General features: G+C 35.5%; 2 protein-coding genes across 2 annotated transcripts; one reads left to right on the top strand and one right to left on the bottom strand.

The window, feature by feature from the left end:
- Window positions 1-298: 298 nt before the first annotated feature.
- LOC118048518 (uncharacterized) lies at window positions 299-5896 on the top strand. The gene is made up of 8 exons (XM_035058236.2): window positions 299-442; window positions 1977-2791; window positions 2992-3084; window positions 3239-3340; window positions 3487-3552; window positions 4286-4351; window positions 4614-4682; window positions 5229-5896. Exons 2-8 carry the CDS (start codon window positions 2054-2056, stop codon window positions 5631-5633), a joined length of 1539 nt encoding a protein of 512 aa, XP_034914127.1. The 5' UTR covers window positions 299-442; window positions 1977-2053; the 3' UTR covers window positions 5634-5896.
- A 507-nt stretch (window positions 5897-6403) lies between these two features.
- LOC118048517 (AT-rich interactive domain-containing protein 4) lies at window positions 6404-15264 on the bottom strand. The gene is made up of 15 exons (XM_035058235.2): window positions 13957-15264; window positions 13659-13850; window positions 13441-13494; window positions 13125-13213; window positions 12481-12754; window positions 12314-12370; window positions 11460-11491; window positions 11078-11213; window positions 10769-10942; window positions 9744-10307; window positions 8932-9069; window positions 8752-8850; window positions 7456-7556; window positions 7250-7340; window positions 6404-6815 (listed from the first exon to the last, which is right to left on the bottom strand). The coding sequence occupies exons 1-15, from the start codon at window positions 14107-14109 to the stop codon at window positions 6720-6722; spliced, it is 2250 nt and encodes a 749-aa protein (XP_034914126.1). The 5' UTR covers window positions 14110-15264; the 3' UTR covers window positions 6404-6719.
- Window positions 15265-16453: the final 1189 nt, after the last annotated feature.

Raw genomic sequence — 16453 nt, 5'->3', positions numbered from 1 at the left:
AATTTAATTTTTTTTATTTTAAATTAATAATTTTTTTTATTAATTTTAGATAATATCAAAAATAATTTTTTTTAAAAAATAATATTATTTTAATATATTTTTAAATAAAAAATACTTTAAAAAACAACTTAACCCATCCAAAAAAAAATAAGTTAAAAAAAGGAACAAAAACATACGTGGATCCTACAAGAAACAGAATTAGCTGACCTGTCGAAGTGAGAGACAGCCACGTTGAAAACATCCTAAGGAAAATAATAAAATAATGAGATTGACATGGACCCTGTTTGTTTTTTTTTTCCAAAGGAAAAGAAAAAAAGAGCGGTTTCTGTGTCAAAAGCTAAACTACTTTTGTTGTTCTAAGCTCTCTAATTTCTCTCTCTTTCTCTGTGGATGCTGATGGTGAGAGAAAGACACACTAAAACATTACTGGTGGATTTTCCTTGTAAGTTTTTTAAAGCATCTCTTTCTTTCTAAATTTGTTTGATTTTGTAACTTCAATGTGGCAGTTGATTTTGTGCAAGCATGTTGATCATGGTTACTTACGAGTGTGATATAAAGTATTTTTAGTAGACGTACTTTTTGAGGTTTGATTAATCATGGGTTTCTTTTTGCATGAACTGGGTCCATGGAAATGTTTTTTTTTTTTTATTGGTCTGTTGAAGAATAATCTAGCTGATTTGGAGCTCTGTGATGATTTATACAAAAGGTCAATCATGTTTTGGATTTTATTTTATATATTTAATTGTGGCTAAGCTGGAATGGATTACGGTGATTTGATGCTTTCTATTGAAATTCTTTTGCGGGGTAATTGATCTGAGTTTTGCCTTTTGGTTTAGGGGAAAAAGGATCTAGTTTTGAAGAATTTAGCTGAAACAAAATACGATGATAAATTATTACTTCTATGTAATTTCAAGGATGGAATGCACTACTTGTCAAAGTGGATTTATTTTTGTTGATTCTTTAGAAATCTTACCTTCTTAATGATCTTGAAATGTACTACTTGTCAAAGCACAATTAGAATTTGCAGTTCAAAATAGAGTGGTTCAATCTTGTTTGTGAGTTGCTCGAGTATGTTCCGGACCAATTATTTCAAGATTTTTCTCTTCTTTCTAGTTTGTATTTATAATGCTCGATCTCGTAAATATCAACTGTGATTCCTCAACTTTTGAAACAAGTCGAGTTTATTAGCTTTCTTTTCTAGATACCTGATTGTAGTTGGTAGAACACTTAAAGGATGAAACTCGTTGTTATTTGAATGATCTATTTCATTATTCAGGCGCATACTATTTCTTAGCAGTTTGAAGCATTTTCATTGCTCTATAAATTGTTGTTATGTTACAATTACTGCAAAACCATGCTGTATTAAGCTTACGTAACGCTCCATTGCTCTAGAAATTGTTTCGCCTAATAGTTATTATTCACATGTCTATTACCTACATCCTTCCATCAATTTCTTGTTCTGGACGTTGTGTCTTCTCTGTACACCTTAGCACGGGCACTTCAATTGCATTGCCCAGTTTCAAGCTGTGAGCAAGCTCCTGGTTCCTTTCTGGTTGCCACTTCTAGATCTTTGTAGGCCAGATAGCAGGGTGGTCAACGTAGTGTTCTGGTTTAGGTGCAGTATGGCCGAGACATTGTTTGCCAATTGGATAAGCTGATAACCCTTCATTAAAAAAATGGGAATTCACTTTTTATTTTTAATCTAACTAGAATTTCATAACCATTAATAGCTTCTTCAAGGAAATGGACATGCCCTGGGTTTTGAACCTGCATTTGTACCTGCTGCTTGACAATGTTCTGACTTCTTTTTCTATGCCACAAAGGGCACAGTATTTTACATGTAATGCATGCTTGTCTGCATTTGCATGTCACATTGAAACTAACTGCCTATATGATATGTCTGTCCATGCAATAGTTGTTTCTTGTGCATACTCGTCACCAATGTAAGAATCTAACAAGAGTTCTTATATTCACAGGAACTGATACATAAACCTGCCTAGCATCTGCCACATGTGCATGCTGTCAAAATATACTAATCACTGTGTAGCAATTGATGATGGATGAGTATCTCAATCATTTGATCTCTTCCTCGTCATTAGTGGATGGAGATGTAAAGGAAAGTTCATCTTGGGTCTGTAGTGAACCAAATCAACCAAATGCCTTCCTCCCTACTTCTCTTGAATTATATCAAGATGACAAAAAAAATTCACCTGTAAGCATGATTAGTTCAAATCAAAGTGTGGAGTCCTTGGCCACTCAAGACACTTCATCCGTAGTTCTTGGCAGTGAGTCAGATTATGCTGTTGATAAGGTCTTAATTTCTGAACAAGCACGATTGCAAAATGATTGCCAGAATTGCAATGGAAACCCCTCCCCTGATGGAATGTCACGTGGAAACTTAAAATTTGGAAATACAGGCTTGCAATGCAATGGAATTCTTCCTACCCTGAGTTCTCTGAACTATCCAAATCAGCTTTCAATAGTTGGTGATTTGACATCGTATATCTCTTTTTCTGAGGCAAGCAATGCTGGATGCACTGGAAGGGAACAATCTGAGTACCTGAGATCCTTAAAAAATCTGCAAAACTTATCATCCATCCCACAATTGTGGCCTTCACAATCTTATGAGGGTGTTTCTTCTCTCCCTCCTTTGATGGGACAAGACAGAATAGAGGGATCTGGTCTTCGAGGAGGAAACTTGGATGATGATATGCATATTATGGGGAAGGGATACGTAGGCATGGATGAAATTCTCCGACTTGATAAGTTATCTGCATCACCTACCACAGAGGTATAACTATCTTGATCATTGCTGATTACATTTCAGATTATAGAATTGTAAAAAATTGGCTGCAAAAGATGGTGGACTCTCCTTGTCTAGTTGCAACCTCATTTAAATTGATTCTTCGAGTTTAGGGGGGATTTACTAGTTAATTGTTCTGTAAAAGTCAAAAGGTCCTTTTGATTGATTGTTCTTACTCGTAATTGTAGGGGAAAGAAGATTTGCAAAGTTGTCCTTTCTCATCTGGCATAGCTGAGCCCAATGTAAACATGTCATTGAATCAATTATCATCTATGCCTCAGGTTCTTGCCATAGTTTCAGATTTTTTTCGTGTTTATTCAAGATTTTTGCACTTCTCAATTTATATGATTGGTCAGAGAGCTCTCATCAACTGCCAGAAATGACTGAAGTATATTGAGTGTTATGTATACAAACCACCTGGATTTTGAATTGCAGACTACATCAGCTGCTCCAGCAGAAGGCTGCAATGGAACTGGAAAACCTCGTGTCAGAGCACGACGTGGCCATGCCACTGACCCACATAGTATAGCTGAAAGGGTTAGTTATAATTATCATATAACTATTGCAAGCTAAATTTCTTCATGAGTAGACTTTCAAGTTGATGGTGCTAAAAGATTTTGATTTTTTCAGGAAGTTTTGTGAACATAATTATTCATTAGTTTTTCTAAAATGTCTAACTGCAGCTTCGAAGAGAAAAAATTGCTGAAAGGATGAAGAATCTGCAAGAACTTGTACCTAATTCCAATAAGGTCAGCTTCTTTTGGTTCTGCTATTGTCATTTAATATACTGTGACCAATGATTTGTGTTAGTTTTTTAATTAGTACATAACCAGGTGCTTTTAGCAACAAATTATATGGATAGATGTTTATGATTCCAGTATATATCTGTAAGCATAAAAAGATAAAGTTGGAAAAAAGAATTTTATAGATGCAGTCAGTAAATGCAGCTCTAACAAGCTCAATTAACATCATGTTCTCGAATTGAAACCATAGATAGTTGCCTGTTCTGATGAGTCAGCTTCAAATCAGTCTGGTACTGGTAAATGAAGCACCTCTGTTAGCACAGTTATAGTTGATGGTTTTCTAATTAATTCTGCCTGAAAGAAGGAAATGGGAGTATGATGTAGAGTCAATTGTGCCTGCAACTAGCACCCCTAGGATCACAGTTGTGCTTGCACTTGTTATTAATACTTGACATCAGATTTAACATCCTGACCATGGAACCTTTTCTTAGTTGAGACAATATGACATGTTTTTCCAAGGAACTAAAGTGGTTTTTTTCACAAGAAATTTGTATTTTTTAATAGTTCTGCCTGTCATTAATGGAGATGTGAAGGCGAAAGTAACTGACCTGGACTTCATCTTTACATTATTTTCTAGTCCCACACCCACAAACACACATAACTTTCATACCAGCTAATTGTGCATTAGTGAATTCCAGGCCAGCTCTAACAATGGACTGAATTCATTTATGATTTGTAGGTTGACAAGGCATCTATGCTTGATGAGATCATAGAGTATGTCAAATTTCTTCAGCTCCAAGTCAAGGTATGATAATGTCTAGTTGTTGCAAATATCCTGTAGAAACTCTTCTAATCAGACTTGTTTGAATTTGATTTTCTGTTTTCAAATATTACTTGTTTCACCGTATCAAGTTGCTTCATTTTTTGTTGTATTGGTCAGTAATTTCCATTTTCTTTGTATTGGTCAACAGTTGTCATGAAATTAGAGGAAGTGAGAAACTCTGGATAGCCATTATTCCAATTACTGATTGAAGTGCTATTTCTCACATTGTTGCATGAATATCCAGGTGCTAAGCATGAGCAGGTTAGGGGCAGCTGGAGCAGTCATTCCTCTCCTCACAGATGGTCAACCTGAGGTTCTATGCCCTTCGACTTTTATGATAAACATGCAACTCACCTGTTCTCTTCTATTTATGATTTTGAAATTAGCTATTGGTGTCCCTGTGTCCATGGACATGAGCATGAAAATAGTCAGCCTAGCTGAAAAAATCATCGAACCACCAAATTGTTACCAGGTTGAAGTCGCTAGAATGGATGGAGACAGAATGTGAGGAAGACATCTAAGATTATGATCCTTAAAGTATCTCTTTTACATGATTCTCTAGTAGGTTTCTACTCGAGGGTATTGACCGGTGTTATTAACAACATCATTGAATATGTTCTGGCCCTGCATTGTGTAATCATAGGATTATGATAGGTTATCAGTTCATTGAATCTTCTTTAGTAATCTGTGTTTATCACCAAGGGGGAAAAAGGATTGTAACAAGGGATATCATATCTGACACCTCAATATTTGAACAATAATACCTTCTATAATGAGGATGAATTTGATCATTTTAGGGAGCATGTTGAGATGCATTATTTTATAAGGATTCTGACAGTTTGTCGTTTGTCTTCTTCAGGGTCATAATAGTTTGTCGCTCTCGCCATCAGCTGGTCTAGGAATTGATTTTTCTCCATCTGCTGATCAAATTGCCTTTGAGCAAGAAGTACTTAAGCTACTGGAATCCGATGTGACCATGGCCATGCAATATCTTCAAAGCAAAGGTCTCTGCCTCATGCCCATTGCTCTTGCTGCTGCCATATCCAGTGTTAAGGCATCGTTATCAGGTACAACTTCTGAGGAGAGGAAGAACAATGGCTACACCAATGGTCTTGTTAGCAGCAGCAGCAGCAGCTTAACTGGCATTGACACCCATCCAATGTCCAATGATAACAATATTGCAACCGGTACACTTAGCAGCCAAGGCATGATTGTCAATGGCTGCAATGAGGTTGTCAAGCAAGAAGTGCTGAAGAACACTTGATGCATTTCTAGAGCACGGAAACTAAAGATGTAATTTCATTATTTTAGATGGGGTTTCATTTTTCAAGCTGAGGCAGATAATCTTGGAATCTAGAGCTACTTAAACTTCAAAACTTTTAGAACTCGTCTTTCTTTCATCGTCTTTTCTTGTTTTAAGATCGACTGGACGTTTTTATGAGAATGTACATATACAAGCATGCATAAAGGCCGATTCTGTTTTTATCCGTCGGGAATATATAGAACATGCAGATTTGCTTTGATCAAGTAATTTGTTTCAACTTGCTGACCATATATATGGACCAGGTTAAGATCTGAAGAGTGATTCTGAGAGTTACCATCCATGCGTAATTCAAATATTCTATGTGCAGGTGCCATGTCTAGAATACAGAAGCGACTACATCCCCCACCAGACCTGTCAAGACTCGAGAATCAGCTTATCATGAGTTTCTTCGGTCCCTGAACTTGCATGGCTTGACCAGAAAGAAGAAGATTCTACGAAATCCAATTAGCAGGGGATGTAGCTGGTTAATTACTCGGATCACACTAGTGATTGGAGACCTAATCAAGCTAGTCATTGAATGAGCAGCAGCTAAAAATAAAAACAAGAACATTCACTACAATATCAAAGCCCCGTGCCCAAGAAAGGTCTAAGAGACCAAACAGCTATTCTAGCTGTCTGCTGATCCATCATTCAAGCGTTGATCAGAATTCCAAAACATGCCGAGCACTCAAGACTCCGCAGGTTGATAGCTGGGGGAACACAATCACAAATGAATTGCATAAAGAGGATTAAACCATTGCTGGGAAAGAACGACCCAAAGAGAAGATCTCTATCTCACCTAGTTTCGTACATTCTGTTAAATACTTGACAAAACTACCTGATTAAATTAGATTTCAGGAAATATAGTATATTCTACAATTACTCTATCGAAATTGGCTTTCCACAGCACGTGACGGGCGGGGGGGGCTTCTTAATTGCTTAATCTATATAGAGCGAGATACGATACAATAATTACATTCCTACTACTCTTTATCTTATGCATTTATGTTGGGGAAGAAAGGAAATGGACCACTTGAGACCAGCTTGCTAATATCCGTTTGTAGTTTTCTGTGATTTTTTCTTGAAATTTGCAATGCTGCAGTGGGGGCAAATATACTCCAGCCCGTCTGTTTTAGCATAGTCCTGTCATTCACCAGAAAAAATTCAAGCAACGAATAAGATCCCACTCATGCCTTGACAATTTGCAGTTCATGCAGACAAAAAAGAGAGTTCACAACGTAACAAGAGATCGAAGTCAGAAGTAGCAAATCCTCACAACCATTTGACCAATCTAAAGGAAGAAAACTGGGTTTTTTATCTGATGACCTATGCTCAACAGGTAAAGATATATCCATACATAACGTTAGTTATCCCTTGCACTCTACAACAAGACTAAGTTCAGCACAACCTAAGTCACAATGGACCAATAGTAACTTAAAAGTACTAACTAGAAGAAAAGATCAATCATAGCCTTAGTTTCAAGCAACCATTTTTTATCTGCTAGAAGTAAAGGATTTGAAACAAGTGTTTATCTTTAGAGATGTCTAATCATTAAAGAAGCTTGATCAAAAGCACACCTTAAAGGCACCAAGTCCCTGCCTCCTGTCACAGCCAAAGTGAGCCCACTCCCCACATATTCCACAGTTAACCCAATCACCAGCTGCGCTACTGTAAATATGAAAACCCAAGTGTCAGTACAGTGTATTTTCTATTGCGCATTTGCGCACAAACAAAAAGGGAGAAGGAGAAGGAGAGGCGGGGAGAGAGAGAGAGAGAGAGAGACCTGTGACACAACAGGCAGCATTCTCCGTCTACATCGTCATGGGCCAATTCATATTCCAAAAGGTAAGTTTCATAGTGCCTTTTTAGTGTATTGCCAACACCCTAATATGCGTGGAGCAAAAACAGTGAGTTACTCCAAACTTGTACACACAATAAGCAGTTCAATATCTTAAGCAGGTCATGATCCGTGGAAAGCAAGAAGAAATCGCCATGCACAGAATAAATTTATGGATCCACCAGAGAAACTTTCAGCTGAAGTCTATTATTTGCTAGAAATTATGTGGCAAAAGCCCACTCCCATCAGTATTATAGACATTCTGATTTGGCCATCCACAAAATAATACGATGTGAAGCATGTATATGTTATTTTTACTCCTAAAAATTATAAACATGAAGAGATTTTATAATAAAAGCTGACTCAGGAGGTACCAAAAATAATGTGGTCTGCGTGGCACAGCATTGTTGACCCTCCATTTCATAAACTCAGTTTGTTTACCCGCTAGTCATCTAACTCAAATTACTATTCTAACTAGCATACCAGTTATGATGAAATCATTCCTTACGATGATTTCAATTTATTAGAGCACAAGTCTAGGGAAAAAAAATTGATCAAGGCAAACTTTTACAGCCGATGGAAAAGTAGATGATAATGAAAAGGGAGCTAATACGAATATATCAGACAAGAATATCCAGAAAATTTTAAAACAGGGCTGAATAAAAAACCTGCAGTGCGGAAAATGTGGGTCAATAGATGAGATTAGAAACACTTTTATTTATTTATTGTGAATGAAATACTTTTATTTAAGAATTGAGAAAAGAACCATACCAGTCGAACTCACTAATACTGATTGTTTGGTACTATTTTAAGTTATTTTAGTTATTAAGGAAAATAAATTATAAGACAGTGGTAAGAAGGCTGGGGGAAGCAACAAAGCATGTTGCCAGATCAAAATCAAGACGTTTAGCCAAAAGAGCAAGAAAATGTAACAAAAACTTGAAACATCAGACAGAAAACATAGAATGAGCAGTTAAATTATGTTAAAATCTACTGCAAATAACAGCAAAAGGCACCATATATTTGAGATGGATCACATTTTATGAATCCCAAAGGTTCCAAATTTCAACAGGAAAAGAATGTGATTCTGCACTCCTTGGCTGTAAGAAAGTTAGCATAGTCGGTATATGCAATTCAGGTCCAGCTCTCCAATATTGTGACCAACTGTAAAGCTCTCAACCACCATAGGACATCTCAAAAACCACAAACAAAAATAAGAAGAATTAGAGGTTCATAACTTACAGTCATTCTATTAGTCAAAGTATGATTGCGCATCTTTGAGAATACTTGTCCTTTCCAGTTGATGCCATTCCCAACATGAAAACCTCCTCTTGAAACCACCTGAGTACCCAATATTTCTCAGTTTTCAGTGCTAAGACCTTTGAAGATTTGAATCACACTAAGAATATTAAAAAAACTCACCTCTCTATACAAGTTAAAAAGGTCAAGGCGTTTTGCATTGAGAATGGCATCAGGAAACTCTGCCAGTCCACCTTGAGGAACAAGACGAGAATGACCACGAAGAATCAAAAACTGCATTACATCCCTCAAGAATTCCTCCTGCCAGAAAATAAACCATTGGGGACAAATATTAAAAAAACAAAACCCTGATAATATCAAAAATTTGTATACAAACCATTTAATATAACAGGGTTATACAATATCCAACTCTTCGATCCAAGGGGATAAACGCGTTAGCATCAATTGTGGTCATATTACATGATTGCATGAGATTATCAGAATGGCTATGGTGTAAATGTAATAGCACAGAATGATGGTCAGGTGCCTGTTTGGTTCCATATACCCAAATGTTGAATCTAAAAAACCTAGCTAAGTAATCATATACTTCAAACAAGACCTCAAATCCCATAGTCACCAAACATCATAGAAGTATTTTTATTTTTATTTTTTATTTTTTGAAAAAGGAAGAAAAAGAAAAGTAGAGAAATTACAAAACAGGGTAAGACCGTAGTTGAACTAACCACCCATTGAAATCCCCAGGACTCATACATGTCCAGGCATAAAACTCAGAAACAAATAACCTCAAACTTATTACACATCAAAACTTTCATAGATGGCTAAATTATAAAACTCAAGAAACATAGGACTAGATAAGTAACCCTCAACCCACAACTGAAAATAAAAATTTAACCATTCCTAACAATATAAATGCATAGAAGCATTGTACATGAAAAGAAAGAGCACAATTCATGAATTAAAAAACTGAATTCTACCTCAGAGCAAACTTGTATTGGAGATCTACCACAACCATGTTTCTTCAAAGGCAGTGGATTTAGAGAAATAATCTGCTGCGCCTGATAAGAGCTTGACAATGATTTTCGATGTGTGACAGGAGCAGGTCCGACAACACTATGCTTTGGTGGCGGAGGTGGCAAGCTAGGCTTTGCTTGTTCTCCATCATATCTTTCAGCATCAAAAAATCCAGAAAATGGTAGCGTTTTATGACGATGAGTGTGGGGAATTGGTCTCATTGCAGCAACATGAAACTTGTGTTTAACATTTCCTCCATTTTCACCTCCACGACCAGAAGTTAAGGGTTTAGTTTCTCGGGTTGGCTCGGATCTTTTTCGATAAGGTGCAGGAGGAATCAACCAGGTAGGAGGCCTAGTGAGAAAAGAGTTGAGAGGATGGGACTCTTTGTCCTGCTCTGAACAGAAGAAAAGGAGGCGATCAGCATCATCTTTTTCAAAAGAAGCAACTGATAGTCCTTGAATGCTGGCAATTCCTAGCATTACTAAGCTGCGGTAGGATACATCTGGGGCCAGCTGCCGCAAAACCTGTGATGGCATTCCACAAGACATGGCTATGAGAACTCACATTGGTTGATTTGGGCCTACTATTATCAACCAAGAAGAAAATATAGAATGGGCGTGGGATAATAATTCCATATTTATCAAGTGTATCTAAGAAAAAGACTTCTACAAAAATTTGTATAACAAATTATAATCATTAGACTTTCATTTAAATTTACATTAGTTACTCTAACCAACAGCTTATTGTTACAAAACTATGTGACAACTTTATTTCTAATCTTTACTCTAAACAGCTACTAGAGAAGAAAGAGGAGATAACACATACATACACATATATAATCAGTTATCTTACAAACACTCATCCATGAATTAATGCAACTTCTTCCCCCCATCCATCAATTGAAATATCTACAAAATAAATTTGAATACTTTTTTTTTTTTTTTAGAGGATATAAATAAATAGGAGGGATGTGAGACAACATTACCTGTGATGCCCATGTAGGAACCTTCATGGAAACTTCAAAAACACTTGCCCCACAGGCTATGGAAGCAGACTTTCGTGGCTCAGATGAAGATGATTTGCTTTCCTCAAAGCTAGTCAATGCATGGACTAGCTGACTGTTCTCAATAAGCTCGTTTTTAATATGATTCTCCAAAAGCTGAGACAACACCCCCCCCCAAAAAAAAAAAAAAAAACCAAAACGAAAGGACCAGAAATTGTCAGATGCATGTAAGATAAAAGTGACAAGCAAGCAAGCACAAAATCAACCCTTGCAGAGAAATTTTATCCTTGCCTGATCATTAAAACAAGTTTGTGCACTGCCAGACACTAAAAGTGATATGTGAGCAGAACTGCAGGTTGATAAATCACATCGCATTGTCACCACACCGCGAGAAAATGTCCCTGCCTGAAGAGGAGGTGGAGGAGCACTGCAAATAATGGTGAGATTTGTGAGCTAATAAAAACAGAATGCAGTGAGACCAAAAGGCATTTAATTATGACGATCATAATAACTATTTCGAAGAAGTCAAAACTAAAGTTGCACTAAGCTTTAAACTGTGTGCATGTGCATGTGCACGTCCACACATTTATGTATGTACATAAACAATATGTGTCTGCAGCACTATAAATAAAGGAGCAGGTAGCAAGAAAAGGGGCTCAGATTCATTCAGTACCTTGTCCGGTTATGAAGTTTACTCCCACGAATCTGCATGCAAACCATTGCAAAATAATAAATAAATAACGACCTGCTGAATAAAAAAAAAGATGATAGAATTCATATGAAGAAACGTGAAGTTGTGATAGCATTTAAGCAAGCGTTTGGTAATGCGATGCAGGTGCTTCTGCAAAAGCGTGTTTAGACTGGAAAGGCATTAATTTGATACTTAAATAGGTACTTGTTAGTGTTTTTGACATCGGCATATTGAAACCATTCAAAAGCAACTGAAAAGGCATCAAATTTGATGCTTTTTCAGACCAAACATACTTTAAGAGGCACTTTCAAACGAAATGCAAACACATTACCAAACACAGCAACTATAGTTAGAACGCATAAAAGCATATTTTCATTATGACAATTGCTGGAACATAAATTACAAAAAACCTTGTTACAATTTCTTACTCAACAATATAATGGATACCCAACCAACATACTTTCACTCTTCTGTCAAGAATATTTTTTTTATCTCATCCCTAGTGCAGGAGACATAAACATACTGGCTAAAGCCTTAAACATTTAGCACTTCTAATTTAGTGATGTTGACTTTTCAATTCTGTGTGGACTGAATGAAGAAGTATTGGATCTATTGCACCTCATATATTTAAATATGAAAATTCCATGAATGCCAAGGATTGTTCAGCTGAGGACTAAAAGGTGAGCTTATGGAGAGCAAAATAAAAATGGAAGTAGTGATATCAAAGATAATATCCTTGCCATCTTCGTGATTTCACAAAATTTACCCAAGGGATGCTTAATGATTAGGAGTTGAGGAACTCCAGAAATAAGTGGTAAAGCTGGCAATGAACTCACTTCGATGTTCAAGAGAGCATTAAGCCCATCCTCCAATGATTCCAACAAACATGCATCCTGAAGAGAGTAAAGATTGTAATCAATCCATGCCCATTGAATGCTACCATTAATATATTCAACCAAGCACCAATCAAAAATATATTCAGAATTATGTCAGTCAGACATACCAACGTGCATGAAAGTCCACAAATAAGAAACCTCATGGTCACATCATCATCATATATTTTTATAGCAGGAAGAGCCCCAGAAGAGCTTTCTTCACCCTGATCATCTGCCTCGGGCAGAGTAATATCAAACTTTGGCGGATCACCAAGTAACTGTGGTCCAGGTTTACCACCAACTTTCTGACCATTGGAAGCTAGGGTATTGTTGTTCCGTCCACAGTAGAGCTTAAAAGATGCATAAGCGAGTTGGAAAGCATCACATGTATGGCTGCAAGAACTGCAATGCACAAGAGAGCACAACAGAGGATATGAAATTCATTTATTTATTTAATTTCACAAAAAAAAAAGAGCATGTAGTGCTACGCTGCCAAAGAAAAATAATTCAGTCCAACAAATTATCTATATGTAAAGCTCAACATCTTGTCCACAATCTCATCACAGGAAAATAATCCGCACCCAAACAAATACTTCCACAGTTACAAATTTAGTCATTGATTCAAAACATGGATCCATGAACAATAACTTCTAGACTGCATATTATATAGAGTTATCAAAACAAGGAGGTTAAGATGGAACTAATAGAACCACACATGATAGAAAAGGTTACTGCAAATTGTTAATCTTGATGTAAAAGTAGAAAATCATACCTTTGAACCACAGACAACAATGCTTGACGAAAGTGAGAGCCAGCATAACATGAAAACATGCTTTTCCAATATATAACATATGGAACTCCCTGCCACATGAAAACACCGGTTCGACAATGATTCATGAGAAGAAGTTAAATAAAGCATGCAAATATATATACAGGTCTCCAACTTGCATGCACCATCTCTTTAAACATTTATAATTAGCTTAACCAGTAACTCCATCAAATAATCATAATCCTCATACCTCTTTCCCCAACCTAAAAATAAAATCAATAACTTCAAAAATTACAGAACGATTAAGGATTAATATAACCTTGGAGTGAAGTGCCTCTGCCAACTTTTCACCATTGGGGATCTCTAAATAAACCTGTACAAACATTTGAAGGTAGATTCAGTGAAATGCTATGATTAGCGTTGCAAACTGCACAAGAATAATCTGACAAGAATTTAAGACAAACAATGAGTTCCATGTCACTGAAATGATAAACAAGGAGCAACGAGTATTATTAAATCTTAAGGACCATCACTCACCGTGGGAGGCAATGTGGAACCAAATAGTCCACATAAGGATTCCGGGGTGGACAAGTCAATATCTCCCCATCTTAAAGGTCCAATTTCTTCACTATCTTCAATCTGCTCACCTTGAAAATACACGATACTGGGCTCCAATGAATGAAGCACACGCTGGAACTCATCAGTACTCGGATTAGTCAGTACCTGAACCTGCACTCAAACATAAACGATAACAAACATCAATTTAAACTAAAACTCAGAAAACCCATTAAAACCAGAAATTCAAATTTATAGCCAAAAAAATTCAAAAACATGCCTCCAGCCGCCCAGCTGAAGCAAGTTCCGGAAAAGGAAATCTAGGTTTATCACCCGAGAGAGGTTGCTTCTGCTTATTATCACCACTTTTACCACAAAGAACAGCAAGGAGAGAACAATGATTCCTTAAAGGACCTTGAGCATGAAACATCATGCATACATGCCAAGATCCCTCAATGTATGTTTGAAAAAATTGACAACTAAACCACTTTCCCCAGTAGCAAGAGCAATTACACCAATGCTTCCCTTAACCTAGAGAACTTCTGAACAATCAAATCAAATAACAAAAACCTAAATTTTGCTAAAAATCTATGGATCCCACCTTAACACGTCACCAAAAGCCTCAAACTTTGGTGGGAAGCGCTCAAGACCGGACCTAAAAACACTCCAAATTGAAGAAAACTCAGCGACTCAGATGAGAAAAACAAGAAATCAAGCAACCCAAATGAACAAAATTGAGGAATTAGAAGAGTTAAAAAAACCCAGAAGTGGAAGAGAATCGAAAACAACATAAACCAAAGAGAGGGTAAAGTTAAGGAACCCTAGATAGTAATTTTAAAGAAATAATCTCTCCCGAAAACCTGAAAGGACATCTTTTTTCCCCTTTCTCTAATAAAAATCTTCTCTTTGACTGCCTCACGTACCGAAACAACAAAATAAAAATAAAAATAAATAATAAATCCCAATAAGTAAATCAGAATAGGAAATCAAAGCTTTCATTAAAATTCAAACAAAATCACCATTTTCTTTCTTTTTTTCAATAAACCAAAGTGTCAGTTTATAAACTACTGTGTTCCTAAACCAAATCAAGTCAAAAACCAAAACTCACAAAAGAAAAATGTCTAAAAAGAAATAAATAAATAGGGGTGCGTTTATTTCGTTTCACATTTGATTGGATAACTTTTCAAAATCATCAAAAAAAAAAACAAAAATAAATGCGTGTGTATGACTTTTTGCCCACAAGATTCTCGGATATTAAAGAACCAACAAGCAAATACCCATGTTAACGTGTTCTAAAAGATGTATTCTACACTGCTCCTAAAGGAATAATAATATAATCATCATTACAAATTTATGCTCAACTTTTTTTTTTCACTTGCATGTAGTGTTGCTTTTTATGCGTCCCGGGAAGAAAAGATTCCTTCAAGTGTGTTAAATGTAATTTGCTTTTTTTTTTTTTTCTCATTTTGTATTGGATTTGGAGATGATCTCGTAATTCAACTAGACTCTTGTTCCAGTCATGGTAATGATGAATCATTATTGTTGGGGTAAAAAACTTGAGGAAAACACATAGATGGTTAAAACGATGGATCATGTCTTGATTTTGAATGGATAAATATAGATTATAGAACTTGCTCTTGACTTAAATCTGGGCTTGTCTGGGTCCCGGTTGCCTGGATGGTCTCATTTTATTTTATTTTTATTTTGTAAAGGGAGGGAATTAATTTCGCCATATATTTGGTAATCTTCTTACATGGGAGTTGTTGCAAATAATAATAATAATAATCCAGCTGATATCGAAGTAGCTCAAACTAGATTAGTTTGCTCAATTTATGGTGGAGTTAAATTTTTCTCGACAAAAAAAAAAATATTAAAGTGATACCGGTATTTTTATATAAGTTAAAAAACCTAAGACACTCAATAAATTCAGATAATTTAATAACTTGATTACAAAATACATTGATAATATATAAGCAAAAAAACATTTAGCAATAATTAATAATAAAAAACAATTGAAAGGAGAAAGAAAAAAAAAGTTTGTTGGAGATACATTGTTAGTTTGTGTGGACACCAACCTACAACAAAAAAAAAACTAGCCGAAATGATTCTAACATCATAACAAAAGTTTGCACATGACATAAAAAAACCTGCATACACCATTAAAGGAACGAAATGAAAAGCAAACTAAACAAAATATCATGAAGGTGAGAATTAAATATTTATATTTAATTCAAAAACAAAAATCTCTTTAAAAAAAGCTAAATTTAACAAAGAGAAACTATAAAAAAAGATTTGAAGATAACTCAAGTCATTTTTAAAAATTAATAAAGAATCCTATAAAAACCAAATAAAAAATAATGGAGCTTAATGTTGAAGAATTAAACTGAAAAAAATATAAGCTTTAAAAAAAAAAAAAAAAGCAACCTTAGATAAATCTTTTAAACCTGAGTTAATTTTCCAAACTCGCAACCCGTGAAATCCCAAACTCAAGTTCAACCAAAAAGATCATTTCTTAATCAGTTTAATGTTAAAGTATGAAACCAAAGAAAAAATTAAATTCTTTTTTTTTCTTTTTTTTTTCTCAAAGTAAGACAACAACAATATAAAAAAAAAAAAAACTAAGGAATCTAATTTGACATAAAAAAAAACTAAATTGAATGTTGAGGGATGAAATCAAAAAATAAATATAATTAAGAAAATGATTCAAAACAAATAACAATAAAAAAATATGGATTAAATCTAACATGTGAAAAACTTTAAGAGGATCAAATTGAAAC

This window comes from Populus alba, chromosome 6, assembly GCF_005239225.2.
Source record: "Populus alba chromosome 6, ASM523922v2, whole genome shotgun sequence".
NCBI lineage: Eukaryota > Viridiplantae > Streptophyta > Magnoliopsida > Malpighiales > Salicaceae > Populus > Populus alba.
This window is presented reverse-complemented; position numbering and strand designations above follow the sequence as displayed.